The sequence below is a fragment of the Wallemia mellicola genome (assembly GCF_000263375.1).
Source record: "Wallemia mellicola CBS 633.66 unplaced genomic scaffold WALSEscaffold_6, whole genome shotgun sequence".
NCBI lineage: Eukaryota > Fungi > Basidiomycota > Wallemiomycetes > Wallemiales > Wallemiaceae > Wallemia > Wallemia mellicola.
In genome coordinates, this window is record NW_006531963.1 from 229,665 (window position 1) to 255,921 (window position 26,257).

A 26,257-nucleotide genomic window follows, 5' to 3' on the forward strand; every position below is an offset into this window, starting at 1 on the left:
AACCTTAAAAATTTCTTGCGAAAAGTTGATATTGAATTATCAAGTAATGACAGCGGTCCTTGGATCTTTGGCCAAGATTTAACTTTAGTCGATTTACACTTGGCTGCATTTTTGGCTAGAGTTATAGCAGATATAAATGGCAACATGAACGATGAAGGTATATACAAACTTTATCATATTTGCAATTTACATTTATCCAAGAGTATGTTGGTAAGTTTAATTAATTTCTTATAACAGATTCTTTATTTAACAACTTAATCAGCTCTTTTGGCGTAATTGGCTCAACCGTCAATCTTTTAGATGCGTCTACATGGAGCGCGTAACTAACGATTAAATTTCATTATTCTATTCCCTTTCTATACTTTTCAGTCGTCAAATAATTCATAGTTATCCCATCCGATGCTATTATACTAACTTCTAATATATAAGAGAAGTTCTTTTTTATATTATTACAAGAACATAAATTTGTAAATAAATATATATATATCTAGTTTGATTTCTTGGTGAATCTATCTAATGCAGATGGTGAAGATTGCTTTAAATTGCCACTCTTCAAAGCAATTTCCTTATCCTTGTTGGCTTTCTCTTTAGCTAATTTAGCTTTTAATGCTAATTGAGTTGGCTCGATAACATTTTTACGCTTCCTTGAAAGATATTTCTTAGTTGAAGAATTACGTCCACGCATTTTCTTTTTTAATTTTGATCTACCCATATCATCATGGAATTGCCCATCATCATCTTGTTCATCTAGCATCCCTTCAATATCTTCTTCTTCATCCTCATCTTCTTCTTCCTCACTATCTGCTACACCTTGTTCTTTCAAACGTTCAGATCTTGACATTTGACTATACGGTTTAGGTTTATTTGGATTACGTACACTTTGACCTGGTCTAAGGTTAGGTGTTTTAGCGTTAGGGTTTGTATTATCCGTTTTGAGATGTATGGAACCAAGAATATCATCATTGAATGTGATAAGGTCAGGTTGTATCTGTTTTAATCATTAGTACACTATTCTTAAAAAAATCTAAGTTTATACCTACTTTATCAAGTAATTGTCGTACTTCGCGTTCACGTCTAGCACCTTTACCCTCAAATGGATCAGCCTCAAGTGAGTCATAGTTGGCCTCTCCACTGCCTGGTATAATAAGGTTTGTTAATCCAGCAGAATGTCCAACAGAAAGAACGTCCTCATAAGGGCAGAATGCTAACTTATTAACACCCACGCCTGGGAAATGATGTGTGAGGTATGGTGATGGACTTTCACCGTTACTTGAATACTTGAGTATATCATCATAAACGTAAACATGGTTACCCCAACCAACTGCTAACATATCCTTGTCACTAAATCTAATATCTTTGATTTGATTACGTGCTTTAAATGATGATAATTCTTTCCACATTCTCATATCCCATAATTTTACAGTACCATCTAAACCAGCTGAAGCTATGTATTTTCCATGTCTATCATGCGAAAGTGCCTTAACTTGTCCTAAATGTGCTTGTAATTTAACATGTGTGTATGGGGTTGAAGGCGTCCAAAATGTAACAGTACCATTTTGATGACCAAGGGAAATATTAGCATTTGATGGATTTTGTGCCATAGCAGATGTAGGGCCTAATTTAGTACGATGTTGAGATACCATCATACCTGTACTCGTATCTTGATACTTTAACCAACCTGTATTTCCACTACTAGCTAGGAGAAAATGATGTGGAAGGAATTCTAATCTTCTTGCTTCAATATGGTCAGGTAATTTATGTAATTCTATGCCTTGATTGTCATAAATGTAAACATATTTCTTCTGAGCGACGGCCATCATTGATGAATTGTGTAGGTAAGTTATGTCTGTACATAATTCATTAAGATTGATTTCACAATTTAATCTTCCTAATGTTGGATCAAATGAAGCAACTTTACCAACTTGATTAGTGAATGATAAATTTCTACCATCTGGGGTGTATGCTAAACTTGTGAGACCTCTATCAACATTTAAAGAAAAGGCTTTCTTAGCTGTGCTTATACCAATAGCTTCCTTTATATCATGTTGTCTAAGCCTGTATGTCCGTTCCAAATCATTTTCAAGCTCAATAGTGCCACTATCTTGGGGAAGAAGGTAGTTTTTATAATCATCTATAGCTCTTTGAGAAGCTAGCTTATGTTTCCATTGCTTAATTAACTTATTACGAAGTTTTCCATTTGGTACAGCTGCTTTGGTGAGATGATCAGGTAATTCATCGTCGATTTCTATTTTATCATGATTCTTCTTTGGTTTAATAGAATTACTTATAGAAGATAATTGATTATCCTTCTTTATTGCTTTATTTTGCTTCTTAGGTTGGCTGTTCATGAATGTTCTTCTTCAAAAATCTATCCTTGGTTTATAACGACGAGGAGGAAATATAAAATGTGAGATTTAAGCTTTTAAACTATTTAACTAACTTTTAAAGGTCCTCTGAGCAAATACAGGATATACCACCGTTAGTTATTCTCATTTAAAAGAATTTGACCTAATAGTTATCTATAGTGATCAACAACAGAAGGCTGAAGCCATTAAAGAGCAAGGGAATGTCGCTTTCAAGTCTGCTGAATATGATAAAGCTATAGAACTTTACACCAAAGCATTCGGTATGTCCTTCCATTCAATAAACCTGTCTTCTCTTTAACAAACTGATTAGAAACGAATCCAAATAACAAAGCATACCTGACAAACAGAGCAGCTGCACTCATGTCACAGAAGAAGTTCAGATCTGCTATAGAAGATATCGAGAATGCGATTAGCAAAGATAGCAATCCAAGTTCAAAGATTTTAGTTAGATTAGCTAAATGTCATTTAGCACTTGGTCGTCCTACTCAAGCTTTAGCTGTTTTAACTCCTGTCAAAGATAGTGATGATTCTACCGTCAAACAAATTACAGCTCAATCTAAAAGAGTTATAGCTGCTATAGATAATTACGAAAAGGAAAGAAATGTTAAAAATTGGTCAATGGCTTCAATGGCACTCAGAATGGCAGAAAGGGAAGCTGGTTGTAGTCCCCTTGACATTCCATCAGATTGGAAAGCAGCAAAAGTTGAATGCTTGATTGGAAAGGGTGATTTAATTGAAGCAGGAAGAGTCGCAAGCGATATTTTATCTGGTTCACCAAACTCTCCTGATTTGTTATACCTTCGTGCTAGAGTTCTCTTTCTTGACAGCAACTTTGCGAAATGTATAGCACATCTTCAATCAGCAATGAGATCGGATCCTGATTTTACACCTGCAAAGAAGCTTCTGAAGCGTACGAGAATTGTTGAAAGAGGTAAAGAAGCTGGTAATGTTGCTTTCAAATCCGCTCAATATGAAGAGGCTATCGAAAAGTACACCGAAGCACTTTCAGCTCTTTCAGATGATGACCAGGGTGAAATTGGTGAAGGTAAAGTCAAGGCCGTTTTGTTATCGAATAGAGCAACAACATACTCAAAAATGACTGATAAATCAGAAGATGCTTTGAAAGACGTTGATGAAGCTTTGAAATTACACCCAGAATACACTAAAGCTTTAAGAACAAGAGCTAGAATACATCTCAATATAGAGAATTTCGAAGAATCTGTCTCAGATTTCAAGAAAGCCTTGGAATTCTGTACAATGGAAGAGAAACCTGCTTTAGAAAATGAAGTACGTAATGCGGAGAAGGAACTTAAGAAGTCAAAACGTGTCGATCATTACAAGATTCTTAGTGTGCATAAAGAGGCCACTGAAGTTGAGTTGAAAAAAGCATTCAGAAAGCAATCACTTGTGCACCACCCTGACAAGGGAGGAAATGAGGAGCACTTTAAACAAATTAATGAAAGTTATTCTGTCCTTTCAGATCCACAGCAACGTCACATATATGACAACGGACTTGACTTGGATGATGGACCAGGTATGGGTGGTGGATTCAGCAGCGGTGGATTTGGAGGCGCTGACATTAACCTTGCTGATTTATTCGCGTCTGGTGCATTTGGTGGTGGAATGGGTGGCATGGGTGGTGGTGGCTTTAGTTCATTTGGTGGCTCAGCTGGTGGCTTCCCAGGTGGTGGTGCACGGTTTAGCAGCACCCAAGGTGGCTTCCCATTTTAAACATTCTTTGTATAGACATTTTATTTTCAAAGAAGTATTTTAAATCATTTCTCTAAACGTTTTAAATACAGCATACGTAATCTTGTTAAAACTGAACCGTCATCATGTCCAGAAGCTCATACGATAGATTTTTGACAATATTTAGTCCAGAGGGAAAGATATACCAGGTATAATTTATGCGTTCATCTTATATTGTCATTCTAATAACTCACTTAGTTGGAATACGCATTTAAAGCTATAACGGGTTCAAATCAAACAGCAGTAGGAATTAGAGGTGACGATGCATCTGTAGTTATTACACAAAAGAGAGTACCTGTGAATATATCTATTTGTATATACAGGACAGTTCTGACTGACAAACTTACAGGATAAGCTCGTTGACCCATCTACAATCACTCATTTATTCTCAATTACACCAACTATTGGCTGCGTTATGACTGGTATTGTACCAGATGCTAGATCTCAAGTGATGAGAGCACGTTCAGAAGCTGCAGAGTTCAAGTATAAGTTCGGTTATGATATATCACCTGAACAACTATCAAGGAGGATTGCTAATATCAATCAAGTGCACACTCAAAGAGCAGGTATGAGACCATTAGGTATTTCAATGATGATAATTGGTTATGACAACGAACTTGAGAAACCTGAATTATTTAAAGTTGATCCAGCAGGTTATTTCGTAGGTTTCAAAGCAACATCCGCAGGTACGAAGCAAACCGAATCAATTAACTACTTGGAAAAGAAGTTCAAGATCGAGAATTTATCTTTATCTTATGATCAAATAATCGAATTGGCCATCGAGACATTGAGTAATGTTATCAGTACAGATTTCAAATCAAATGAGATTGAAATTGGTGTTATTAGGAAAGATAGTCAAGAGTTTAAAGTACTCGACGAGGAAGAAGTTGACGAGATTTTACAAAGAATTGCAGATAAAGATTAAAATATTTAAATAAATGTTGGTATATACATTAAAAATACAGAATAAATACGTTTAAAGAGTCATAATAGAGGATTAGACATCCTAAAGAAAATTTTGATTAAACATGATATAACAGTTACTTTAACTAAAATACTTACATCAATCCATTCTTCGTTAGTTAAACTAGTGTACAATTCTTTCGCAGCTGAAAGTTTTTCTTTCACGGGTCCATTATTTCTTTCAGACCAATTACCAGGTAAATTAGGAGTATTTGAAGGGTTAGATCGTTCATGTAATAATTCTACGCATTTAACTAATATTTGAGAGTGTGTATTTTTTGCTTTAACGTGATTACGTTGATTGATAGCCCCAGAATTATTAGAAGGTTGCTTCCTCGGGCGTGGATTAGCGTCGATAGAGGAAGAAGATGAAGATTTTCTTATATTGTTAATAATTGGATCAGATTTTGAGTTTGTCAGATAAGGATTCCTGTATGCAGAGGAAGGCAAGAACTCTGAAGGGAATTGAAAGAGATTATTGGGTGGATTAGGTGGTAATGGTTTATGTTCCCTTTGCTTATCCCTATTAAATAAATTCAACGATGAAATTGAAGGCAATTTCTGACTCATTTGCTTTAAAACGCTCGACTGATGAAGGTTGTTATTCAAAAAGTTAGTAGTTAGTTTATGATAGTAAATATTATTGAAATATAACGTTAGGTCAGTAAAGCTAGTGTTAGTGTCAATCAAAAAATCGTGAATTCGATTGAGAATGGCTTATGTCTATTAGTTGGTCTAGGCGTAGATGACAATGAAGATGATTTAAAGTGGACAGTAAATAAAGTACTAGGTTTGCGATTATTTGATAATTGGACGAAATCAGTTAGAGATGTTGATGGTGAAATATTGTCCATATCCCAGTTCACTTTACAATCAACTTTAAAGGGTACAAAGCCAGATTTCCATAAAGCTATGAAAACCGAAGAAGCTAGAAAGATGTACAATAACTTTTTAACAAGCTTAAAAACTAGCTATTTTGACAACAGAATAAAGGATGGTATATTCGCGGAAATGATGGATGTTAACATAAATAATCAAGGTCCAATTACAATTTTAATAGATTCAAGGAACAGAAAGTAATATTTTACATTTTCTCTTTTGTTGTCTGCCATCTTATTACCCTAGGGTCTAGTTTGAGTAGATTGTTGACGTTCTTCAAAAGTGGTGGTGAAGCTAAGAATGACATATGAATGTAATCTCCTTTGTCATATATTTGTTGATGTCTAATCATCTTATTAGGTAGCGTTTGTGTACCCCAGTAATCGACGTTCTTGATTAATCCACCACCGTTGTTTATAATTTGAGTCGTCGTTTTCAGCAATTCCCTTATTGGTGCTATCTCTGGATAGTGTGCAGCTACACACAAAATATTGTACAATGGCATTTTTATTTGGCCTTGGAAGAAACAAGCAATGATTGATATCGCTAATATAAAATTTAAATTTTTTATATCCCAATAAATTAATATGACATTTGTATCTATGTATCAATTATTGTATTATAGATAATTTAAGTGATAACCTGTATCTACCATCATAACTCATTTCTGAATGAGATACTAAATATGATAAAATAAGGCCATTTGATTTTATGCTATTGTTAATTCCATACATATTTACTCCTTTTTATATTTATACATACTCCTTGCTTCATTAAAAAGACATTCTTTTCCTCCATAAGACAAACAGATATCCGAAATACATAGACAATCAGAATGCATCACTTCGATATCAAATTACCAACAATGCTATAGCCTACGTACTTTCACTCTTCCTTTGTTCTATTGTCTCGCGATTTCTGTTTGTCTTTCCTTTATTTGTTTTACATATTTGAAGTTTCATCTTACGGGATGGTTCAAAAAGAAAGCCCCAAAACGGTACGTAAACCTCAGAGCAGCTTTAGGCCTAATCTGAGGTTAGAATACCTTAACTCACATTCTCAAACTGGGTGATCACTGCCAGCTTACGTATCTTTGCCAGTACTTCTTCAGCGGGTGTTTTCAAGGCCTGTTAGTTTCTTGATCATGAAGCAAACAGCATAAAGTTTATCAATATCAACAGAATTCCAGCAAAGCTTACAATTCAAGGCAGTTTATCAGCTATCTGAATAGTTATCTCTAAATTTCTTCTTACCCAAAGAAGCACCTATGTAGACCTTTAGGGTGCTCCATTACCATAGAATCTTTTTTGCTTGGTATAATGAAAGCTATTGTCCGAGGAATGTCCACGCACTAATGTAGCGATGGTCTCCACCTTTACTATCAATTCTGATATACTTTATCATCGCATCTTAATGATAAAGACTATCTGCCGATATTAAGCACCCTTTAAATACGATAGGTTTTGTGGATGAAGGCTTTTGATGTGGGCAGTACTATCCTTGACTGAACAAACATACGTAATAAAGATATATAGTGCAGTAATCAAATAGAAATTATTAAATTATTATAGCAGTGCTGTCAATCACGTGGTAATGTCATTGTATATTTTAGGTACAAAGGAAGCTTATTCCTTCTCATCCATAACTGAAGTTTCTATTGTTAGTTTGATTGCGCTTTATCAAATGATTTACCCACATGACATGTAATAACGCTAACGCCGTTAGTCAATATGATAATCAATACAGTGAACTATCTTACGTGATGATATTTTTCTCCGATCCTATCTAACTCTTCAACATCTTCCTGGTCTAACTTTGTGCCTGAAAGACTCTTTATCTCCTCTAACCTTTCTGCTTTGCTTGAGGTTCTTACATATCATTGTCAAGATTGTAATAATTATAATTTTCGCTACTCACGTTACTACCATAACATTATGAGCACGTGCCCAATTATAAAGCAAAGCTTGATGACTGAGGTTGTACTTCTGTGAGAGCTTATTAAGTAAATCATCAAAATCTTCATGACGGATCTTAGTGATAGGTGAAAGACCACCGTAACTGGCTACTAATATACCTTTGCTCTGGCAATATGACAGCAATTCCTTTGCTTTTCCATATACAAATGGGTGGAACTCGATTTGATTAACTGCAGGTTTGTATTTTGCGGTATCAACGAATTGTTTCAGATCATCCACACGATAGTTTGATACACCAATACTGCGTATTTTTCCGCTATCTTTCAACTCTTCGAGTAGATCCCAGCTTTCCATTAAACCATGAGGTTGTGCGTACTTTGCACTATGAATCAAGAATAAATCAACATAATCTACCTCGAGCTAAATTAAGTCCTTATTAGATTTTGAAATGATAAACATAATGTCGTACTGAAAGGAGCGAATTTCTAAATGTTTCGCGTATATCACCAGTTGCGTATTTAGTAGTTATATAAAGTTCTTCCCTCGGTACCCCGCTGGCTTTTATTCCTTTTCCAACGCTTTCCTCGTTCTCATACTTTTCAAAGCAATGTAAATAATTTTGGATATGTGGCAGTGTGACTTACAAATTGGGCACTTCATATTTTGGTTATCATTTACTATATGACTTCATAATAAGACTCACCAGTCAATATGTCTCAAACCGCTTTGTATAGCTTGTAATACATTTTTAGCTGCATCCCTACCTTTCAAAACAGCTATAAAATAATTAGATCAATATTTAAATCATTTCATGTGTCAGTTTGCTTACTCCCTGTGCCATATGCACTGAGAAATTTATCAGAATAAATTACGTTATATTAAGCGTACTAACGGTGATAATATGACTGCGTTATCATTCAATCTGAAGTCGTTAAAGTAGGACATTATGGTTTCTATTAAAGAGTAATAATACTCTAAACAGGCTTCTCAATGAGTCACCAATGACTCATTAACAGCAATATAGTGAATATTAAAAATGCATCATAAAATTTAATAAATAAGTATGCCAAAGTTCTATAGAATCCATTTAAGCTATTAATGCTTCGGTTTTGGTGGTTTGAGCGCGAGCCAATAGGTTAAAGTACCACATGCAATACAAACTGCAACGAGTATGCCGAGAATTGAAAAGAACCAAGTAAGCCCCTCTGCATTTTGACCAGGTACGCTAACATTCATTCCCCATAAACCACAAACAATATTGATAGGGACCAAAACAGTACCTAATGCTGTTAACTTGGACAATACATTGTTAATTTGGTTATTGGCCTCGGTCATTTCAATACTAATTTGAGCAAGATAATTAGAGTGTGATCTACTCAAAATCTTTTCATAATGATTCAAGTTCTGCGTCATGGTAATCAAGTGATCTTGAATATCGCTCAAATACAAACCAATATCAGATTTTGGTGCCACAGTCCAATTCTCATTGCAACGTTTAGCTAAACCTTTAACGACATCTGCTTTGTTTCCCATTAACCTAAGTAAACCCATGACCTTTTTGCGACAAGTTCCTATCCTACGTAACATGTCTGATTGTTCATTTTCTTTGAGAATCAATACTAGCTCATCTATTGTGTCTACCTCAAATTCTATGGATTGAATTAAAGGAGCGAAAGCGTCCGTTATATCATCGATTAAAGCGTATGATATCCAATCAGAGGTGACATTGATATAATCACGTAACTGCTTTATTCTTCGACGAACATTATGTGGATGTGGCGTTGCTCTAAAGTGGAAAGATAAGGTACCTTCCCTGAAAACGATTATGTACATATTCAGAGGTTCCAAGTAGGTTGGACTATGTGGATCTTGATCAAAGGATCTGAAACAAACTAAATAGTAATTTCTGAAGAGTTCAATCTTCTCACGTGCTTCCTCCATTTGAATATCTTCTGTTGTGAGAGGGTGGATACCAAATACCTAAAATTCTTATGTCAGACAGAGATTAGAGTGAATATTATCAAACATACCTTACTCAAGGTTCTCATCTCTGAATCAGTTGGTGAAAGTACATCTAACCACCAAGTATTTGCCTCCGGGTCATCTAAAGATTCTTCATTACCGTTGTTTCCACCCATATTCAATTCAAGTGCATTGCTATCAGTTGGATCACTTAATGTAGCGGACGATGCTTGTGGTTTACCCTCAAATAACTGTCTAAACGTTTGACCGACTGATGGTAGCTCCCCAAGTGATCTGGCATGTACGGTTGCAGGTAGAGCGTTTGAGTAGAAACTAAATCTATACTCCTTTTCAGTGGTTGTTGGTACGCGTGGAGGCAAATGAGGTCTAGGAGTTGTATTATAGGGATCGTTTGAAGGAGCTGGTAGAGGAGGTGGAGGTGGTGAAGAACCAGATGGAAAAGTAGGAGGTGGAGCACCAGAAGAATCAAATATAGCCAAATGACGTTGATGCGCTGATTGTTTCTTGTTATCATCCGGCTGCTTTGGAGTTGAAGGAGGAGTTAGTCCAGAGTGATCTTTTTCCGAAAATTCGAGACCAGTTGACTCTGCGGCAACATAGGCATCAAGCAAAGCAAAATCAAATTTGTTTGGCTTCAACCTGGTACCTGCACTTAACAACTCTGTTGAGGGTTGAGCAGACAACGGCGGTGGATGTATTTGGGGTTGCTCGATTGCGACATCGGATGAATGTGGGCTTAATTTTTCATTCAAATCTTGATTATCGAGGTCCAAACTACCACCATGCTTTGCTAATTCGATCTGCGCTTCCTCATCCGACGACAATGGGAATAAAAATTGTGGTTTATCTGTATTTGGAGATAAGCCAGGATCATCCTCTTGAGGATCTGCATTTAGTAGTGTCTCATTCCGCGGTCTCTTAGAATAAGAAGGCGTTTGCTGTATATAAGAGCCAGCTCTAGCTCTCGAAAGCTGCATTACTGAATCGATATCTTGTTGTCGTTGGCGCTCTTCGTCATTCAAGCGCCTATAGGATGATCTACCGCTTGATGGACTACGTGGAGGTGTAACTTGATCATTGTGGCTATCTTGCTTATTGTTTGGTGACATTCCTAACTAATATTAAATTCCTTTTGGCATGTCTTTCTTAGTAATTTGCTAATTTAGCCAACAAACGTGGCTTTGACGAATTCGGTTTTTGACTGTCAGATTCAAAGCATTATTGTTATTTTAGGAAACAACCAAGAAGTTTATTTTTTTCATTTAAATTTTTATTTCTTATCGTACAATTTCTTAATGACAACAACTGGAATGTCTGTATTCATTCCTGATTCAGATTCTTCGCTATAGTCACAAGTCACAAATTAGATTCGATCCATTCATACAATTTAAGTACACGTAAACTTGGCCTATGAGTAGCTAGCCAATCCGGTCTATATCTACGCCAATTCTTATCTTGAGAGTAGATGTTGTACCTATAACAAACCGTGTACGTTCCGTTTGTAAGGAACGGCGTGGGTATACCTTCCATTTCTCTGACTTTAACATTTGTCGATTCTAAATAGATTATGTCACCTGTCCTACAAACGCTCTCTTCATCGTTCACGCTGTTTATCTTTTTAACTTCATTTTCGAAAATGCTAATTTGAATCGGTAAGCCAGCTTCATCAGTACCTGTTAAAAACAATCTCTTCATTTGCAATCCATTCTTTAGTTTCAATGATTTTATTTCAGCTGATAGTATATATAAAATGACGTTAATTGGCTTGTTTGGTATATGCGGTACGTTGAAGTATACAGATTGAATAGATATCAAGTTATTAACTGAAAAATTATACATGGGTGGATTCCTTATTGAGAAGTCGCTCCTTTGTGTGATATTATTCGTTGTATTCAAAGACCGATGAGAAATTAATGACGTATTATTCGCCTTTTTTAGGCTAGAAGACAGTTCAGTCTTATCATGGAAATCAAACGCTGGATGAATTTAGGTTAAAAATAGTTTACTGAGATGATAACACACTCACATTCCTCTTCCGTATGATCCAAAGGTATTCTCATAAAAATGATCTTTACATAATCATCATAAATTGGACGCTTATTAGATAATTGTGATTTTGTGGGTGCACCTGTGTACAACTCCATAACTGTATCTATGAAATAATGATGAAAGTAACCTTGAAATGTTACATCGATGCTCAGGAATATCCAGACGAATAAAAATATCAAAATTCAATAACGCTATTCAAGCAAGAAGTTTATTTGGTATAAGTGATCTTTTAGGTGTGGATATTACGCATATATTAAGTCATTATTAAAGCAAACTTAGCTGCAATTGGTAATCCGAAAGAAACATTAACTCAAATAACTGAAGCGAAGAATGAACTAGAAAAGGTCAAAAATGAGTTAATTGAAACGAATGAGAAAGTACGTTTGCCCCCAGTCAGAACATTCGTTAAACAACCGAATTACTTTGAGAGATCCGAGGAGAACAGAATAAGAACTATACTTAATTCGGATGCTACATTTACCGTAATCTTTGGTGCTGCTTCAACTGGAAAGACGTCTCTAATACGTAATGTATTGACTGATGTCAACAGTTATATAGTTCTTCCAATCGATTTAAGAATCTCCACTTTTTCTGATCCCCCTACTTTCTACATATCTCTATCAACCCATTTAGAAGCATTTTTTAATGACATTAGCGAAAATGTTGATGGTTTCGAGGAGTTAGGTCATCGTCTGAGTTTGGGGTTCAAACATGCACGAATAGATATCGAAAAGAGGGGTCAGACACCTTCTTCTACTGATATTAGTAGACTTTTCGAACTTTTACAGGTCAGTATTGAAGAAAGTGAGGTTACTGTTTTCTAATATTATTCAGAATGCTTTGCTTAACTATTGGAATCACGATCCTAGTCTCTCTGAAGCGGAAAGACGCGAATTGAATGAGAAATCTACACTACCAGAACCTAAAGAACGTGTAACAACAGGTAATCTCAACAAATTGAATAGAAAAGTTTGTCAGTTTTACGGTTCTTATATAATTATTCACAATTTTTTAGATACCTGTTTTATTGATAGATGAGGCGCATCGCTTACCGCAATTGCTCGATGAGAAACATTCTGATACCCTAAAGATAATATTGGATGGTCTTACAGTTCTTACTAAGCAAGAAAGGTTGCTACATACAATATTCTGCACATCAGATTCTATGTTCATGCATACACTAATGAGTTACAATGTGCTTCCACATACGCAGGTGTTTCATTTGACAGATCCATCTATAGAATCAATCAAGGCATATTTAAAGGATCACATACTTCTACAAGTAAAGCAATCACACCTTCATCCCCATATATTGGACAATTTTGACAACCTTTATGGAGTCCTAGGTGGAAAGTTTATTCATTGGAAAGATTATTTGCTTGGTGATTGGTTGCATGACGGTTTAAGTATATCACAATCAAAGGTTGCAACTCATGCCAAGATAACTGTTGAATCGCACCTTTATCCACCGTCTGGATTGAGTGCACCACCAAATACACTTGCTTTACTACAAAAAATCGCTGATTTAACAGACAATAGTCCATTGGACATTTTTACAGCGAGAAGGGACTATGGACAAGAAACAGTTGACGCTCTTCTCAATAATAAAATACTAGAAGTACGTTGGGGCAATGTCATTGGATCTAATTTCCTCAACAATACTCACATAAATCCTAACTTAGATGGAAGATCAAACATAAATGATAACAAGCCAGCTATTAATTCACTTGTACCGTCATCTTCAGTGATAGGTTGGGCAATTAAAGAGGTGATAAAGAAGCATGCATCTTAATGACATTATAATATTTAGCGAAAGTAGCTATTTGCATATGGTTTGAGCGTTGTCCATAGTCCTGCTACCTCTTCAGCCAATTCTTCCGGGAGAAGACCTTTATCTAAATCATCGAGGTTGCTCTTGATGTGTTTGATTGAAGATGCACCAATAATGATAGCATCACCACTCTCTTTCTTGAGAAAGCTATGATGTGTCAACCATCTGAGTGCAACTTCGGCAGGACTAAGCGAATATTTTGTTGCTAGTTTGATAAATTCATTTAATGCGTTAGAGTATCCTTCATTAAAATATCTAAATGATAGTTAATCGGTAACTGTATGTTATAGCTTCGACTTACCTAGCTCTGTACAATTTGCCTTGATGGCGATTCTCATCAAAACGACTACCTTCTTCTACTGACCCACCAAGCTTGACGGCACCAGTAAGGAGACCACCTGCAAGTGGGTTATATGCGTAAAACCCAATACCAAATTTACGTAATGCTGGGAATAATTCAGGTTCAACGGCCCTGTGGATAGCAGAGTAGACACCTTGATAAATACTAGGTTTCACAAGATCATGAACACGTGCAAGTGTCGCAATCTCAGCTACTTCCCAACTTGCATAATTGGACAAACCGAGTAACTCAAATTTGCCCTGTTTGTATTGAACGTCAAGAGCTCTGAGTGTCTCCAAATAATCTGTGCTTCTATCAGGAGCGTGCAAATACCATATTTTGAGCTTCTTAACCCCAAGGTTTTTTAAGGATGTATCGATCTCCTCTTCAATATCCTTAGCTGTATGTTTAACACTATTTTTTCCACCAGAAAGTGCATTTGAGCTCTATTCAAGATTTTAAGTCGACGTATCTCAACGAAGAGTTTTACAAACCTGATCGAATGGAAAGATTTTGGATGAAAGGTCGTATTTGCGATGAATTTGGAGATGCCCGAGGTATTCTTCTGAAGTACCGCCTCCGTACATTCTCGCTGTATCAATCTCCTTGTGTCCGTGCTCTCCGAATGTATCTATTATCTCTTGAACTGTTTCGTAATCATGTACACGAGCCTGCTCCTTTCCTTTGGCACCAAAGGTCATAGCTCCTAATACAATTGGTAAGGCTGATTTCTCTGTCATTTTAAAAGTTTATCTCTTTCTTGGTTGGTTGTGCTGTTCAAAGATACTTCATCATCAATTAATAATAATAACATATGACGCAATTAGGTTCGTAATTCAATTATATATTACTAATCGTTCTAATATCATAAACGCTGCCTTCGACTGTGTATTAATAAATTACAATATAATAACATCCTAAGCTGTAGTAGCTGGCTTCTTCTTACTTCTTCCCCATTTTACGCTAACAGCTTCATTCCTAACAATGAGACCTTTTTTTGATATTACCAAGGCAGCTATTTCTGCAGCTTGTCTTGAGGCAAAGTTGACAAAGGACACCTTCGAAGTAGGAACTATTGTAGCTGATTGAATTGATGGACTGGCATCTCCAAATGCACTTTTAAGCTCATCCTCTGTCGTGTCATCCGGTAACTGTGAGCAATATAGCGATATCTAGAATGTCTAAGATAAAATTTATGATAATTGTTGTAGATACTCACCACTTCAGTATCAAGAGGTGGTTTGAGATCTAATTTGATCATCTTTGGTGCTGCAGCGACACTTTGTGTCGATGTAAGTGGCATGGATTTTATCTCCTTTGGTTTGTTGCTGCTTTTCTGTTCTTTCGTTGGTTTATAATATGGTTCCTTCTTTGCTAAATCTCGCAATATTTGTTTGCCTGCATTCTCTGCTCGTCCCAGGCCGCCATCGACCATAGTACTATTTCCTTTGAGCTTAAGCGCTGATTAGACTTATAAATACTTCAAATGGTACTTACTTGTTCTTCGTTATTTTGAGCAAAGTATTGTCTATTCAAATTCTCAGTTGGTGCTTTTGATTGCATTCCAAGTGCTGCATCACGAAGGTGTACGGGTATTTTATAAGTCTAGAGCGAATTGTCAGTTTGCACTTGTAACAAAACTACAAGTAAATACTGACCAGATCTAAGATGCATGTTTGACAACAATGCTTCATTTTTGCACATGTATTACAGATCTCTGTCTTCTTGTACCTCGTTCCAGCGCCTGGACACCAACTGAACAAAGTGAATGGACGCATGCATATCTTGCACTCCTTGCCAAAAGCTCTCTTTTGCATTCTAACAAAACTGTACTGAGTCAGAATTAGTGGATCTATTTCATTGATAACCTTACGGATTTGGGCCTAAACCTAAGAAATAACAGGTTAATAGAAATAGATAATCGTATGAATTACTTACAATCATCGCAAAGTATTGGAAATTCAGACTAGCTTTAGTTAGATATCATTCATAATGCTATGGTAAAGCGTACTTCTTCCCAACCTGAAGCATTTACGTCTCTCTATGAAATAAAAAAATGAATACTTTACTTGAAAGATGATGATAATGCTCACTTTTGGTCCATAAGATGACATAGTTGTTGATAGTCGAGAATCAACCAGATAGGCAGACCAAGGTGTTTGAAAATTAAGATAAAAGAATATATTAAAAAATACATGATAAATATAGCAATAAGATCCTACTAATATAAAGTTAGTTCAGAATTTGCAGATGACTAAAACAGCGAGCAAGTCAGGTAATTCTCAATATAGCCTGTTTATCCACATTTGCCGAAGCATTGGCAGGGGATGAAACATATAAAAAGCTCGATTCATCTCTGTGCTGAACTGTTTTAGTTGTTAAAACTCACAGTAAGCTAATGAAGTGAGCTCTTGAGTGTATACTATTAAGCGTTACAAAATAGATCAAGAGCTCACCAAATTTGCTTGTCTTATATAAAAGAGCTCATCGACGTAGGTAGGAAAGGACGGATCACAAATTTATAGAGGGAAAAACTGCATAAAAAATATAACAAAAAATTTGTTAGAGTTAAGTAAATAGATATTTGAGCAATTTCTTCTCTTACGTTTTCTTAACGGTCCAGCTTACAGCGTGACTTATAAGTAATGAAAATTTCCTATTGATCAATCAGGTTAAGAATATATAATAATAAAACATGCAACAAATGTGGTCGTTAATAATACAAGATATAAAGATATGATATAACAAACAAAGCGGTAGTATGATGAGAGATGATAATAATATTTCAAGCAGCGACCATGACAACGCCTTCTGTTTCTGCTTTCAGGGCGTAATCTTCATCATAATAAGTTGTGATATTACTTCGATCATGTCAAAATACGTTACCCTATTCTAAAATAGGATGACTCACCCACTCCTGACGAAATGCCTAGCTTTATCGTAGCTATGAAATGCATACCAGCGTGCACCTGGGTAGTCCTTCACCTGATATAAGGCTTTCTCACTGTGAAAGCTTTGTCAGCATTTCTATCTTCTACAAAGAAGATAACTACTAACAGACCAGGATAAATACCAGTTTGCCTGCCTTTGTGTACTGCATAGAAAATCAGCTCCATTTGTTAGTTCAGATGATTGTTGCGGTTATACTTTTCTTTTATCAATATTCCAAGGATGTATGACGACCCCTATCACATTATCATGCATGAATTATAATCTTATTATCATTTATGTTATAACTTCTTTTACACAGAAACGCACTCCTCTTTTATGATGTCTTGATATCAGGTGTATATCTAGAATAGTATTTTTCTAAAGATTAGGACCACTTGTTACACTATTAATATTATTCCAATAATAGGGGTCACGACACGTCATTTGAGATTAACATTATAAACTATAATAGAATATATTACTATTTATTCTCGATATCATCTAAATTAGAATTTAAGGCAATATATCAAAAGTGAATGCAAGAAGAGAAATTGGATGTAATACTGAATTTATTGATTCATCTACGTTATTAAATCTTCATTAATTATTGGATAATGCTTTTAATTCACTAATTTACTCGTTCTTTAGCAACTTCTAACATCACGTGTAAAGCGAAATGAGTGAGCATTCAAATAAGATCATTTAAACGTTTTAACGTTGATAATAGGTTACGGTGCATACGATGAAAGTAGTTAGGTTTTAAGTTTGTCGTAACTCGGCATAGCTGATCATACACAAGATCCATATTACAATGATAATAATGGCAGTGGTGGATTCTTAACTAATTCACAGGGTGGTGGTTATACTGATAGCAGTCCATCTACGCGTGTCAGTATTTCATTCTTATTTCTACTGAGTTGGCTTATGTTACTTTGCAGAATAAGAACGAAGACACACTTAGACCAGTAACGATAAAGCAGGTTTTGGGTGCCTCACAACCACATTCAGATTTTCCTTTTCAGATTGAAGGTCGTGATATAACGCATGTTAGTATTTTAATCTTCTCATAACTTATATTGATATCATCCTTTAGGTCTCGATCGTTGCAGTAGTTAGATCTGCTAGTAAGCAAGCTACATCAGCAGTTTATTCACTTGAAGATGGTACTGGTACACTTGATGTGAGATATTGGATGGATAGCTCAGGAGGTGAAAGTGAATCAACCACTGATATACAACAAAACCAGTATGTGCGGGTTATAGGAGCATTGAAATCATTTCATGATAAACTTCAAATTACTGCACAGGTTGTTAAACCAATCACTGACTTTCACGAAATATTTTATCACAAAGCTGAAGCATTAGCAGTCACTTTACAGATTCGTAAAGGTACAGATACAATTATGAACGAATCAAAACCATCAGCAACCTACGGTCAAGAAAGCACCTCAGAACCAAATTATATGAGGCCATACCTAACATTCCCAGAACTTCACAAATCTGTTATGAAAGCTGTGTTTGAAGAAGTTGATAGAAGTCCACAAGGTGTTCATGTTGCTCGCATTGCTCAGCGTTGTCCAAAAGGTGATGAGGCTTTGACTGAAGCTATCGAGTATCTCATTAGTGAGGGTCACTTATTTACTGGGTTTGTTGATTTTTTATGAAATTATATCTAGCTAACAATACCACAGCGAGGACGATGAACACATTTTACCTGTTTCACAAGATTCCTAAATGAAATTTAATCGATGTATATGTACAGATATAAATTATGCGATATTCTATTCATCTTCTGATTCAACTAGATCTACATTAAGTAAATCAAAAGCCGTTCTCATACTTTTTGTCGTATCTGCTTCATCTGGACTATCCTCTGCAAGTGTCTCATCAAGATCGCTTTTCTCATTTTCACTCTCTTCAATTGCAGATTCTTGATCGGTATCGGAGCTATAAATAACTTTAGAACTGATGTAGATTCCATTCGGGTTTTCATTCAATTCAGTGCCTGGAGGTAAGTATGCCCAACTGTACTGGCTAGTGGTAATTTGTCGAAGGATGTAATTACTAGCACGATTAATATCAGGCCTACCAGCCTTTGCAGTCATAAAACCAGCTCTAATAGCATACCGTTCTAAAATTTCTAAAACTTTGATGTTTTTATCTAGAGATTTCTCTGTCCTTACCATACCCTCTCTCCAAGTACGTTTATCCTCTTTGATGTCTGTCTCCAAAACGCTTTCGGGGGCTAACGGTAATACATGCTCTAGAGGCATACGCTGACCAATTGCATACAATATTCCACTTGGTTGACGTTCTTGAGAGATCGGCACTGTAGAACCTAAAACTTGAGCCCAACGTGGTGTTGTAGATGGCCAAATTAAACCTGGACAGTCCGCCAAACGAATTTGATCCGTCAAATAAAGTGTCTGGAAGTGCTTGGTCTATAATATTGATAAGTACATGCAAAAATTATTGAAATGACCCACTTTTCCAGGGGTTGAGCTAGCTCTAACCTTAGATTTACCAAATAAGCCATTAATTACGCTACTTTTACCGACGTTTGGCTGTCCAATTAAGCCGATGGTCAGCTCATTCTGGTCATTTGAAAATTCTAATGGTCTTTTCTCTTGTGATGTACCTCCATCTTCATTCTCACTTTCATTATTGTTGTTGACGGTATCATCAAATCCTCTCCTTTTTGGCCCTCCTTTGTTTGATTCAGCTTGTATTCTACCCAATTTTCTAGCTTTGCGTTTATCAGCTTTACCTGTATGTATACTATCTGGTTTATTATCATTGTGGTCAGCTGACTCTTCTTGCCGCTGTAATTTCTGAGATAGTAATATTTGTTGAATCACTTCATCAAAATTTATGTCTGGCAAAGATTCTGAACTAGACTTTAGTGAATGATATGCATTAGAGATCGCAACGAGTAATTCAGTGAGACTTTCAGGTTGAATGAATGGCTTGCGTCTACCTTTACCTTGCTCACCGGTAACAATTTGATAACTACTTAGTTTAACTATTTGATCAGTATCATTTAATTGAGATTTCAACCAATTGAACCAAAAGTCGGTTGTTTGTTTGGGAACAAGATCAACTTTAGTGAATACATATATGATCCTTTTATTTTGTTTATTAATGAGGATATTTAAATAGCTTTTAAGTGAATTCGTGAAGTGAATCGACGGTAAACGTACATCAATCAATATCAACAATATTGAAGACATTTCACATGTTCTCCAGAATTGTCTCCAAACTTCTAGATTACGTTCATATACACTGAAATAAGTTTGTTGAGTATTATCAAGTAATTCATCTGTGTATTTCAACCAACGCTTAAATTGAATATTTTCATTAGATTCTAGTTCCTTTTTGGACATCTTATAATTCCATTTTGGCCTTTTGAAGCAACTAAACTTTAAATCTTTATCATTTTCAAGCCATATCGATTGGTCGATGGATATTGGTCTATGCCATAACCAATTATCTTTAAGCTCAACTTCATCCTCTTGTTGTTGCTTTGTTGTACTTTTCCAGGTAGATTCCAATTTCTCTGCAGCCTTCTTTTTCTTATCCAAGGCTGGATTGAGGTACTTTGACCTTGAAAACTTCTCTTGTACTTGTTTAGTAGGTAAAGCAACGTCTATACCTCTGTTCTGGGCTCTTTTCAGTTTTAATTTTTCGCTTTTAGCTTTTGAAGATTGAGGTCTTCTCCTCATAGTACTCTATTAAGATGATGATATCACTTCTACCAAGGTTGGAGTCTAACCATGATATTTAATTATAAGCTGTTTAGATTAATAAATCAACGAAATTCAAGACAATTCCTAACTTTGCGTAATTTTAACAGAATCGGTAAAGACCAAGGTGTTAACTTAGTAAAATCAGATTTCAAGGATTTTGACAAAAACAACTCTAATGTCTCGACTGACGTGATAGAATATACAAGAACTAAACTATCATTAAAGGAAGCTGACGGATTTGAGAAAAGTAAAGATCTTTTGAAGCAACAAAAAGAATTTAGTGATGCAGAAACTACTAGATGGATAAATGTTGAAGGTAGAAATATACCATTATTGAGAGAGATAGCATTAAAATTCAATTTACATCCATTGTCAATTGAAGATGTCATATTCGGTAACCATGCAACTCGTCCGAAAGCTGAATATTTTAGTAATGCTTTATTTGTTACCTTACCTCTTCATAGTTTAGGTGAAAATAACATAAATCATCCAACGGAGATGCACTCGTTAATGAAGAAAGCTGGAAAATTTTCAAAAAAACCTCAGGCTTACAATGACAAAGGTGAATTACTGATAGACATTCAATTACTATCAATATTCTTGTTAAGGGATGGTACAATTATTAGTATATTTGAAAGGCCTCAACCAAATGTTTTAGAGCCCCTTGTTGCTCGTGTTAAAGAAGAAGGTACAGTCGTTAGAGATTCTTCTGACGCTTCTATGTTATTACAAGCGTTGTTGGATGTTACAGTGGACCACGCTATAAACGTAGTTACGGCATTGGAGAAAAAGTTGGCAATACTTGACGAACAAGTTTTAGAAGTCCCTACAATGGAGACAATTAGATCGTTACATAGATTAAGAGGCCAGTTCCTAGAATTAAAAAGGACTCTTACACCACTGCATAATCTCATCTACACTTTAAAAGACCTTGATGGTCAGAAAGCTGCATTCACTGGAAATTCACCCTCACAAGGTTTCATGTCTATACAAGCAAGGACTTATTTACAAGATGTTGCAGATCACGTGTAAGTTAAGCTTTAATTTTCATCTCACTATTTAAAATTAAGACAGCGATTGGTTATTATCAGCATTGGATATGTTTTCTTCATTATCAGAAAACTTGGTTTCTTTAAGCTTCAACAGTAGTAGTTTCAAATTAAATGAAACAATAAAAACCTTAACCGTATTCTCTGTTATCTGTATGCCACTTTCACTAATTACAAGTTACTTTGGTATGAATTTTGAAAAGTATGAGTACTCTGAAGTAACCTTATACTTACTGACAGACCTGTCATAGATTTCCATCATTGGTTAACGACGTCAATTAGTAAGTCATCTGATGAAATCGATCGGCATTATTCATTTAACTCAAATTTAGCTTCTGGTGTTTGGCCGCAATAACTTGCTTTGTCACAACTGCAGGTATCTATATACCACAACTTAAATCTAAGATGCTGGCTCGAAAGCTAATGCATAGAAGGTCGGAGATTTTGAGAGGTCACAAGTGATAGAGACGAAATACGATTATACTAGTGGATTTATGGAACTTTGAACTTCAATTTAGCTGGACAATCATCACGACCACTCAAGGAGAAAGGATAATTATAATATTAATTTTCTATACCATGAATAAAACAATAATAAATATTAAGATTCTTATTATTATTATTTCTATTTTTTACTATTTTTATTACTCAAATCGAAATGCTGAGGCCTCTTCGCTACCACCACCAAAGGACTTCTCATAATTTAAAAATGAGTGAGCAGCAGCAGGATATAGCTCAAAAAATTGCTGCAGCTAGGCATTTATCTGAAAGTTTAAAGGATAAAATACGTGCAAAGAAGGAGCAAACGGCGGATAGCACATGTGAGTCTATAGTTTAGACCAATTTATCGGTTTCTAATAGATTTTCTTAGTACGTGCAATGGCCGCAGATATTGAACCACTTCCACGCGTTGTTATGAAGCCAAGAAGAACTCTCAAAGGCCATCTTGCAAAGATATACGCAATGCATTGGTCTGCAGATAAAAGGCATTTAGTTTCAGCTTCACAAGACGGTAAATTAATCATTTGGGATGCTTACACCACAAACAAAGTTCACGCTATACCATTACGCTCTTCCTGGGTTATGACTTGTGCCTACGCCCCTTCAGGTAACTTTGTTGCATGTGGTGGTTTAGATAATATCTGTTCAATTTATAATCTCAGAGGTAGAGATGGAAATGTGAAAGTTTCTCGAGAATTACAAGCTCACACTGGTTACTTGAGTTGCTGTAGATTCCTCAATGATAGACAGATTCTTACAAGTTCAGGCGATATGTCCTGTATGTTGTGGGACATTGAATCAGGCGTAAGAATTCAAGAATTCCATGATCATACCGGTGATGTTATGTCTATCTCTTTAGGACCTAATCAAAATACTTTCGTTAGTGGTGCTTGCGATGCGACAGCCAAGCTTTGGGATATGCGATCAGGAAAAGCTGTACAAACATTCACAGGTCATGAAAGTGATATAAATGCTGTACAATTTTTCCCTAATGGTGATTCATTCGCTACCGGTTCAGATGATGCAACTTGTCGCCTATTCGATTTAAGAGCGGATAGAGAAATGAATCAATATAGTCATGATAATATACTTTGTGGTGTTACATCAGTGGCATTCTCAATTTCAGGTAGAATCCTTTTCGCTGGTTATGATGATTATAACTGCAACGTATGGGACACACTCAAAGGTGAACGCGTTGGTGTCTTATCTGGACATGAAAATAGAGTTTCTTGTTTAGGTGTATCTGGTGATGGTATGGCTTTATGTACCGGTAGCTGGGACAGCCTTTTGAAGATTTGGGCATAGTGTTAAATATGCCCTTTACGCGTTAAAATATACCCCTAACTACAAATCCTAAATGAACTTATTCGTATGATTCACTCAGTGGATATATATTAATTAATTACAGAATTTACGCTCCAAATTTCAACTATCATCCAATACGAAATTCCGGGTATATCAATTTCAATTATAATTGAATAAGATTTCCACTCATTCATTATTTGATCTCTCTTAAATATCTATCTTTTTTAACATATCTTAAAAAATGCATTATATTCTTTTTACCTTTTAAATGATTAAAATATAGGAGATCTTACATGAATTAAACTTATTATTTAGAACTAGATTACGAAGACCAATCTAAACGACTGGCTGTATCAAAGTGATATTGTCTCCTTTGAGTAATATCCGTCCTTATGATGATGAGAAAATAATAACTATGTTAGCTCATAAGCTTACCTAGAGAATTCCTTGGCTGTGATTGCTTTTTACCATAGAAAACTTCCTCTACATCATCCAAAATAACATTCATATACTCGTCGAAGCCCTAGTCGTGAATTTAGTCTGATTACTATTGCATCTAACTGAGTACATACAATTATACGACCTTCTAACCTGCAATCAACATTATCATAAAGCCAGATTTGAATTTTTGTTCGCTAGAGATTTATATATCAGTTAAGTTTTCAATTAATATTGCTTATTTGAATACCTGTTGAAGATACTTGAAGATTACATTCTAAATAACAGCGTCAGATATTAGTCACATAAATATTAAATAAACTAACTATTGGCTGTACCATAACTTGTTGTTTGCGTCCCGACATTTTTTATCTCTAGACTAAGTCGTAGTTTAGAAAGAAGCAGCAACCTTGATATTAAACTATCATGTCAATTCACAATTTAAAATCAATAAATTCTAATAAGTTACCAGAAGCTTTTGTTCCACAAATAACCAGAATCATATTTGCTGTTGACGACTTTGCTCCTTCACATCAATCTTTAAGAAGCTTTTTACGCTATAATTTAAATGACACTGCAAACAACAACAAGCACGTACAATTCGTCGTTCAAGGTGTCGCCAAAGGTGCAAGGGGTTCCCTTGGTGTTCGTAATGGCGGTTGGATCAGAGGTGAATACAGTAAGTTTTAGGCTTCAAACTCTATCAATCACTTAAAAATTTAAAGTTAACGGGAGAGAAAAAGTTATTGCTACGAATAGATTGAATGCGCATTCCGTTAAAGAAAAGGTCCAGCTTTTGCTTGATAGCTCTGGTAAGAAGATCGTACCACTCAAGAAGAATCCAGTTGAAAGTGCAAATGAGTCTGTTAGAGGTATATGGTCTCCTTATCACACTAAGGATGATTCGTCGACCCACTGGAAGGTATAATAGCACCAACTTTTGACCTATACCTGTACTTTTACTTTTGATAGATTTTCGCATATGATCAATTATTACAGTAATATTGTGATTAGGATAAAATCATAGATAATGATTATGGAAGCTGCTCTCTCCCACAACTAAAACATAATACTAGGGATGTGAAAATAAACGAAAGTTCCTACCGTAAAGCGATATATTTCGGATATTTACTCTTTACTAGATGAGCTTGGCGGATTCTAAAGATCTATTTTAGAATTGGAATTTGAATCCAAAAAGGGTACAACCATATCATCTGAAAGCCTACATGTCCTTTTAGTACCTTTTACTCTTTCAACCTTTGGATTCTCCTTGCTTTTTAACCGACCGATCTGAAGTTCGAAATTAAAACCTATAAGAAGACGAAAAAGTGTGATTATGGTTTATGAACCTTTAAAGAGTATGAGCGTCAACCCACATTGTCTGTGATCTCATCAGCGTCATGCTAGGTGCAATATCTACTATCATATCAGCTGCGCGAGTTATACATACAGAGGATAGTAGGTGTTGTACACATTACTATACTGATTGATTTTGTTATGATAGCTACCCCCCTCTTTAGAACACGGACTTCTTTATATAACCACTATAGTGTTATACGATAATGTACATGAAAGAAACTTGAGGATTGCATAGATTCAATTGAGGTAATATCCAACTTCTCATCAAAAAAAGTTGCAACGTTCAAACCCAAAACAGCAGATAAAATTATGGGATGTATTACTTTTGCTAACTCGATACCTGAAAAGAAAAGTGACTCGCTACCATAAGTAGTGCAAGTTACCGAAATTTTTAACTTCAGACAACATAAATTCATATGGAAATTGGAATGTCAAATGGTTATTACCTGATAATTTAATTATGTAATCCATGACCATGGTCTGGTTAGTGCTTAAAAGATAATGTAAAAGTGGCCAGAAAGTAGAGTAGCCTTGTGAGGGAGTTTACTACATGGTTGCAAATAAAGAATCTCAATCCTTGATGTGGCATAGCTTAATTTTATATAGCTGAAAGTTACATTACTATTTCTGACATTTAAATCTTTGTTAGGTCAAAGATATATGGCAGGACAATTTGTAATGTACATGTTAATCCTTAAAATGATGAATCCAAATAGGAATTGCTGTGTAAACTAATGAAGAATAATTCTATAGACTAAAGTGGATAATTCTCGGTTATTATTGGGATTTCAATGAACTTATCGGTGTGTAACGTCAACTATGAAGTAAGGTGTATCAACCAAAACTCACATCA

At 35.5% G+C, this 26,257-nt stretch overlaps 18 protein-coding genes across 18 annotated transcripts; 8 read left to right on the top strand and 10 right to left on the bottom strand.

Moving 5' to 3' along the window:
* Nucleotides 1-452: 452 nt before the first annotated feature.
* WALSEDRAFT_37113 (BING4CT-domain-containing protein) lies at nucleotides 453-2,348 on the bottom strand (the record flags this gene model as incomplete). The annotated part of the gene is made up of 3 exons (XM_006957533.1): nucleotides 453-738; nucleotides 886-988; nucleotides 1,041-2,348. 3 exons carry the CDS (start codon nucleotides 2,346-2,348, stop codon nucleotides 488-490), a joined length of 1,662 nt encoding a protein of 553 aa, XP_006957595.1. The 3' UTR covers nucleotides 453-487.
* Nucleotides 2,349-2,526: 178 nt separating this feature from the next.
* Nucleotides 2,527-4,134, top strand: WALSEDRAFT_32039 (TPR-like protein; the record flags this gene model as incomplete). Its single annotated transcript, XM_006957534.1, has 3 exons — nucleotides 2,527-2,626; nucleotides 2,677-3,773; nucleotides 3,855-4,134. Coding segments are annotated over 3 exons (1,440 nt in total), but the record flags the coding sequence as incomplete, so codon positions are not given.
* A 56-nt stretch (nucleotides 4,135-4,190) lies between these two features.
* On the top strand, nucleotides 4,191-5,101 carry WALSEDRAFT_32040 (N-terminal nucleophile aminohydrolase). The gene is made up of 3 exons (XM_006957535.1): nucleotides 4,191-4,264; nucleotides 4,314-4,412; nucleotides 4,465-5,101. Exons 1-3 carry the CDS (start codon nucleotides 4,202-4,204, stop codon nucleotides 5,038-5,040), a joined length of 738 nt encoding a protein of 245 aa, XP_006957597.1. The 5' UTR covers nucleotides 4,191-4,201; the 3' UTR covers nucleotides 5,041-5,101.
* A 562-nt stretch (nucleotides 5,102-5,663) lies between these two features.
* On the top strand, nucleotides 5,664-6,465 carry WALSEDRAFT_32041 (putative D-tyrosyl-tRNA deacylase). Its single transcript, XM_006957536.1, has 2 exons — nucleotides 5,664-5,690; nucleotides 5,739-6,465. The coding sequence occupies exons 1-2, from the start codon at nucleotides 5,670-5,672 to the stop codon at nucleotides 6,156-6,158; spliced, it is 441 nt and encodes a 146-aa protein (XP_006957598.1). The 5' UTR covers nucleotides 5,664-5,669; the 3' UTR covers nucleotides 6,159-6,465.
* Nucleotides 5,722-6,473, bottom strand: WALSEDRAFT_37125 (hypothetical protein). The gene has a single exon (XM_006957537.1). It carries the CDS (start codon nucleotides 6,460-6,462, stop codon nucleotides 6,163-6,165), a length of 300 nt encoding a protein of 99 aa, XP_006957599.1. The 5' UTR covers nucleotides 6,463-6,473; the 3' UTR covers nucleotides 5,722-6,162.
* A 1,026-nt stretch (nucleotides 6,474-7,499) lies between these two features.
* On the bottom strand, nucleotides 7,500-8,827 carry WALSEDRAFT_60026 (NADH/NADPH dependent indole-3-acetaldehyde reductase AKR3C2). The gene is made up of 9 exons (XM_006957538.1): nucleotides 8,766-8,827; nucleotides 8,703-8,719; nucleotides 8,577-8,649; nucleotides 8,518-8,527; nucleotides 8,343-8,468; nucleotides 7,875-8,293; nucleotides 7,717-7,825; nucleotides 7,656-7,669; nucleotides 7,500-7,604 (listed from the first exon to the last, which is right to left on the bottom strand). Exons 1-9 carry the CDS (start codon nucleotides 8,816-8,818, stop codon nucleotides 7,583-7,585), a joined length of 843 nt encoding a protein of 280 aa, XP_006957600.1. The 5' UTR covers nucleotides 8,819-8,827; the 3' UTR covers nucleotides 7,500-7,582.
* Nucleotides 8,828-8,894: 67 nt separating this feature from the next.
* Nucleotides 8,895-11,204, bottom strand: WALSEDRAFT_60027 (cora-domain-containing protein). The gene is made up of 2 exons (XM_006957539.1): nucleotides 9,904-11,204; nucleotides 8,895-9,853 (listed from the first exon to the last, which is right to left on the bottom strand). Exons 1-2 carry the CDS (start codon nucleotides 10,963-10,965, stop codon nucleotides 8,969-8,971), a joined length of 1,947 nt encoding a protein of 648 aa, XP_006957601.1. The 5' UTR covers nucleotides 10,966-11,204; the 3' UTR covers nucleotides 8,895-8,968.
* WALSEDRAFT_60028 (hypothetical protein) lies at nucleotides 11,160-12,910 on the bottom strand. The gene is made up of 2 exons (XM_006957540.1): nucleotides 11,883-12,910; nucleotides 11,160-11,832 (listed from the first exon to the last, which is right to left on the bottom strand). Exons 1-2 carry the CDS (start codon nucleotides 11,998-12,000, stop codon nucleotides 11,213-11,215), a joined length of 738 nt encoding a protein of 245 aa, XP_006957602.1. The 5' UTR covers nucleotides 12,001-12,910; the 3' UTR covers nucleotides 11,160-11,212.
* Nucleotides 12,039-13,605, top strand: WALSEDRAFT_63552 (hypothetical protein; the record flags this gene model as incomplete). The annotated part of the gene is made up of 5 exons (XM_006957541.1): nucleotides 12,039-12,138; nucleotides 12,185-12,693; nucleotides 12,740-12,874; nucleotides 12,921-13,523; nucleotides 13,588-13,605. 5 exons carry the CDS (start codon nucleotides 12,039-12,041, stop codon nucleotides 13,603-13,605), a joined length of 1,365 nt encoding a protein of 454 aa, XP_006957603.1.
* Nucleotides 12,929-14,827, bottom strand: WALSEDRAFT_60029 (Aldo/keto reductase). The gene is made up of 3 exons (XM_006957542.1): nucleotides 14,571-14,827; nucleotides 14,038-14,522; nucleotides 12,929-13,991 (listed from the first exon to the last, which is right to left on the bottom strand). Exons 1-3 carry the CDS (start codon nucleotides 14,814-14,816, stop codon nucleotides 13,712-13,714), a joined length of 1,011 nt encoding a protein of 336 aa, XP_006957604.1. The 5' UTR covers nucleotides 14,817-14,827; the 3' UTR covers nucleotides 12,929-13,711.
* Nucleotides 14,828-14,851: 24 nt separating this feature from the next.
* Nucleotides 14,852-16,198, bottom strand: WALSEDRAFT_60030 (hypothetical protein). The gene is made up of 8 exons (XM_006957543.1): nucleotides 16,170-16,198; nucleotides 16,088-16,117; nucleotides 16,015-16,042; nucleotides 15,950-15,965; nucleotides 15,735-15,903; nucleotides 15,574-15,681; nucleotides 15,296-15,529; nucleotides 14,852-15,248 (listed from the first exon to the last, which is right to left on the bottom strand). The coding sequence occupies exons 1-8, from the start codon at nucleotides 16,188-16,190 to the stop codon at nucleotides 14,994-14,996; spliced, it is 861 nt and encodes a 286-aa protein (XP_006957605.1). The 5' UTR covers nucleotides 16,191-16,198; the 3' UTR covers nucleotides 14,852-14,993.
* Nucleotides 16,199-16,764: 566 nt separating this feature from the next.
* On the bottom strand, nucleotides 16,765-17,215 carry WALSEDRAFT_60031 (hypothetical protein). Its single transcript, XM_006957544.1, has 3 exons — nucleotides 17,134-17,215; nucleotides 16,988-17,080; nucleotides 16,765-16,937 (listed from the first exon to the last, which is right to left on the bottom strand). Exons 1-3 carry the CDS (start codon nucleotides 17,190-17,192, stop codon nucleotides 16,862-16,864), a joined length of 228 nt encoding a protein of 75 aa, XP_006957606.1. The 5' UTR covers nucleotides 17,193-17,215; the 3' UTR covers nucleotides 16,765-16,861.
* Nucleotides 17,216-17,348: 133 nt separating this feature from the next.
* WALSEDRAFT_60032 (replication protein A, subunit RPA32) lies at nucleotides 17,349-18,789 on the top strand. Its single transcript, XM_006957545.1, has 6 exons — nucleotides 17,349-17,687; nucleotides 17,735-17,758; nucleotides 17,807-17,895; nucleotides 17,946-18,053; nucleotides 18,101-18,651; nucleotides 18,698-18,789. The coding sequence occupies exons 1-6, from the start codon at nucleotides 17,684-17,686 to the stop codon at nucleotides 18,738-18,740; spliced, it is 819 nt and encodes a 272-aa protein (XP_006957607.1). The 5' UTR covers nucleotides 17,349-17,683; the 3' UTR covers nucleotides 18,741-18,789.
* On the bottom strand, nucleotides 18,742-20,677 carry WALSEDRAFT_37140 (P-loop containing nucleoside triphosphate hydrolase protein). Its single transcript, XM_006957546.1, has 2 exons — nucleotides 19,493-20,677; nucleotides 18,742-19,447 (listed from the first exon to the last, which is right to left on the bottom strand). Exons 1-2 carry the CDS (start codon nucleotides 20,387-20,389, stop codon nucleotides 18,788-18,790), a joined length of 1,557 nt encoding a protein of 518 aa, XP_006957608.1. The 5' UTR covers nucleotides 20,390-20,677; the 3' UTR covers nucleotides 18,742-18,787.
* Nucleotides 20,678-20,779: 102 nt separating this feature from the next.
* Nucleotides 20,780-22,391, top strand: WALSEDRAFT_56999 (hypothetical protein; the record flags this gene model as incomplete). The annotated part of the gene is made up of 4 exons (XM_006957547.1): nucleotides 20,780-21,780; nucleotides 21,827-22,003; nucleotides 22,053-22,082; nucleotides 22,134-22,391. 4 exons carry the CDS (start codon nucleotides 20,780-20,782, stop codon nucleotides 22,261-22,263), a joined length of 1,338 nt encoding a protein of 445 aa, XP_006957609.1. The 3' UTR covers nucleotides 22,264-22,391.
* Nucleotides 22,392-22,489: 98 nt separating this feature from the next.
* Nucleotides 22,490-23,855, top strand: WALSEDRAFT_68335 (guanine nucleotide binding protein beta subunit 2). Its single transcript, XM_006957548.1, has 2 exons — nucleotides 22,490-22,622; nucleotides 22,673-23,855. Exons 1-2 carry the CDS (start codon nucleotides 22,511-22,513, stop codon nucleotides 23,605-23,607), a joined length of 1,047 nt encoding a protein of 348 aa, XP_006957610.1. The 5' UTR covers nucleotides 22,490-22,510; the 3' UTR covers nucleotides 23,608-23,855.
* Nucleotides 23,844-24,415, bottom strand: WALSEDRAFT_60035 (Sm-like ribonucleo protein). Its single transcript, XM_006957549.1, has 5 exons — nucleotides 24,372-24,415; nucleotides 24,296-24,322; nucleotides 24,180-24,242; nucleotides 24,043-24,130; nucleotides 23,844-23,996 (listed from the first exon to the last, which is right to left on the bottom strand). Exons 1-5 carry the CDS (start codon nucleotides 24,408-24,410, stop codon nucleotides 23,944-23,946), a joined length of 270 nt encoding a protein of 89 aa, XP_006957611.1. The 5' UTR covers nucleotides 24,411-24,415; the 3' UTR covers nucleotides 23,844-23,943.
* Nucleotides 24,416-24,458: 43 nt separating this feature from the next.
* On the top strand, nucleotides 24,459-25,035 carry WALSEDRAFT_60036 (hypothetical protein). Its single transcript, XM_006957550.1, has 2 exons — nucleotides 24,459-24,724; nucleotides 24,771-25,035. The coding sequence occupies exons 1-2, from the start codon at nucleotides 24,472-24,474 to the stop codon at nucleotides 24,971-24,973; spliced, it is 456 nt and encodes a 151-aa protein (XP_006957612.1). The 5' UTR covers nucleotides 24,459-24,471; the 3' UTR covers nucleotides 24,974-25,035.
* Nucleotides 25,036-26,257: the final 1,222 nt, after the last annotated feature.

Coding starts and splice junctions, on each gene's coding strand:
- WALSEDRAFT_60027 (XM_006957539.1), bottom strand. CDS start 10,965: ATGTCACCAAACAATAAGCAAGATAGCCACAATGATCAAGTTACACCT. Junction 9,854..9,903: donor AGATGAGAACCTTGAGTAAG/GTATGTTTGATA, acceptor TAAGAATTTTAG/GTATTTGGTATCCACCCTCT.
- WALSEDRAFT_32040 (XM_006957535.1), top strand. CDS start 4,202: ATGTCCAGAAGCTCATACGATAGATTTTTGACAATATTTAGTCCAGAG. Junction 4,265..4,313: donor CAGAGGGAAAGATATACCAG/GTATAATTTATG, acceptor TAACTCACTTAG/TTGGAATACGCATTTAAAGC. Junction 4,413..4,464: donor TTACACAAAAGAGAGTACCT/GTGAATATATCT, acceptor ACAAACTTACAG/GATAAGCTCGTTGACCCATC.
- WALSEDRAFT_37140 (XM_006957546.1), bottom strand. CDS start 20,389: ATGTCCAAAAAGGAACTAGAATCTAATGAAAATATTCAATTTAAGCGT. Junction 19,448..19,492: donor CTAGCTCAACCCCTGGAAAA/GTGGGTCATTTC, acceptor TCAATATTATAG/ACCAAGCACTTCCAGACACT.
- WALSEDRAFT_60036 (XM_006957550.1), top strand. CDS start 24,472: ATGTCAATTCACAATTTAAAATCAATAAATTCTAATAAGTTACCAGAA. Junction 24,725..24,770: donor TTGGATCAGAGGTGAATACA/GTAAGTTTTAGG, acceptor AAAAATTTAAAG/TTAACGGGAGAGAAAAAGTT.
- WALSEDRAFT_60031 (XM_006957544.1), bottom strand. CDS start 17,192: ATGGAGCTGATTTTCTATGCAGTACACAAAGGCAGGCAAACTGGTATT. Junction 17,081..17,133: donor ACTGGTATTTATCCTGGTCT/GTTAGTAGTTAT, acceptor AAGCTTTCACAG/TGAGAAAGCCTTATATCAGG. Junction 16,938..16,987: donor AGGCATTTCGTCAGGAGTGG/GTGAGTCATCCT, acceptor ACATGATCGAAG/TAATATCACAACTTATTATG.
- WALSEDRAFT_60028 (XM_006957540.1), bottom strand. CDS start 12,000: ATGGAGTTGTACACAGGTGCACCCACAAAATCACAATTATCTAATAAG. Junction 11,833..11,882: donor GGATCATACGGAAGAGGAAT/GTGAGTGTGTTA, acceptor AAATTCATCCAG/CGTTTGATTTCCATGATAAG.
- WALSEDRAFT_60026 (XM_006957538.1), bottom strand. CDS start 8,818: ATGTCCTACTTTAACGACTTCAGATTGAATGATAACGCAGTCATATTA. Junction 8,294..8,342: donor TTAGAAATTCGCTCCTTTCA/GTACGACATTAT, acceptor GACTTAATTTAG/CTCGAGGTAGATTATGTTGA. Junction 7,826..7,874: donor CATAATGTTATGGTAGTAAC/GTGAGTAGCGAA, acceptor ATGATATGTAAG/AACCTCAAGCAAAGCAGAAA.
- WALSEDRAFT_60035 (XM_006957549.1), bottom strand. CDS start 24,410: ATGTCGGGACGCAAACAACAAGTTATGGTACAGCCAATA. Junction 24,323..24,371: donor AAGTTATGGTACAGCCAATA/GTTAGTTTATTT, acceptor GCTGTTATTTAG/AATGTAATCTTCAAGTATCT. Junction 24,243..24,295: donor TCTTCAAGTATCTTCAACAG/GTATTCAAATAA, acceptor ATAAATCTCTAG/CGAACAAAAATTCAAATCTG.
- WALSEDRAFT_68335 (XM_006957548.1), top strand. CDS start 22,511: ATGAGTGAGCAGCAGCAGGATATAGCTCAAAAAATTGCTGCAGCTAGG. Junction 22,623..22,672: donor GCAAACGGCGGATAGCACAT/GTGAGTCTATAG, acceptor AGATTTTCTTAG/TACGTGCAATGGCCGCAGAT.
- WALSEDRAFT_37125 (XM_006957537.1), bottom strand. CDS start 6,462: ATGCCATTGTACAATATTTTGTGTGTAGCTGCACACTATCCAGAGATA.
- WALSEDRAFT_60032 (XM_006957545.1), top strand. Junction 17,896..17,945: donor ATAGCAGTCCATCTACGCGT/GTCAGTATTTCA, acceptor GTTACTTTGCAG/AATAAGAACGAAGACACACT. Junction 18,652..18,697: donor GAGGGTCACTTATTTACTGG/GTTTGTTGATTT, acceptor ACAATACCACAG/CGAGGACGATGAACACATTT.
- WALSEDRAFT_60029 (XM_006957542.1), bottom strand. CDS start 14,816: ATGACAGAGAAATCAGCCTTACCAATTGTATTAGGAGCTATGACCTTT. Junction 14,523..14,570: donor AAATCTTTCCATTCGATCAG/GTTTGTAAAACT, acceptor AATCTTGAATAG/AGCTCAAATGCACTTTCTGG. Junction 13,992..14,037: donor GGCAAATTGTACAGAGCTAG/GTAAGTCGAAGC, acceptor ACTATCATTTAG/ATATTTTAATGAAGGATACT.
- WALSEDRAFT_60030 (XM_006957543.1), bottom strand. CDS start 16,190: ATGTCATCTTATGGACCAAAA. Junction 16,043..16,087: donor ATGCTTCAGGTTGGGAAGAA/GTACGCTTTACC, acceptor AACTAAAGCTAG/TCTGAATTTCCAATACTTTG. Junction 15,682..15,734: donor AAACATGCATCTTAGATCTG/GTCAGTATTTAC, acceptor AATTCGCTCTAG/ACTTATAAAATACCCGTACA.
- WALSEDRAFT_32041 (XM_006957536.1), top strand. CDS start 5,670: ATGAAGGTTGTTATTCAAAAA. Junction 5,691..5,738: donor TGAAGGTTGTTATTCAAAAA/GTTAGTAGTTAG, acceptor ATATAACGTTAG/GTCAGTAAAGCTAGTGTTAG.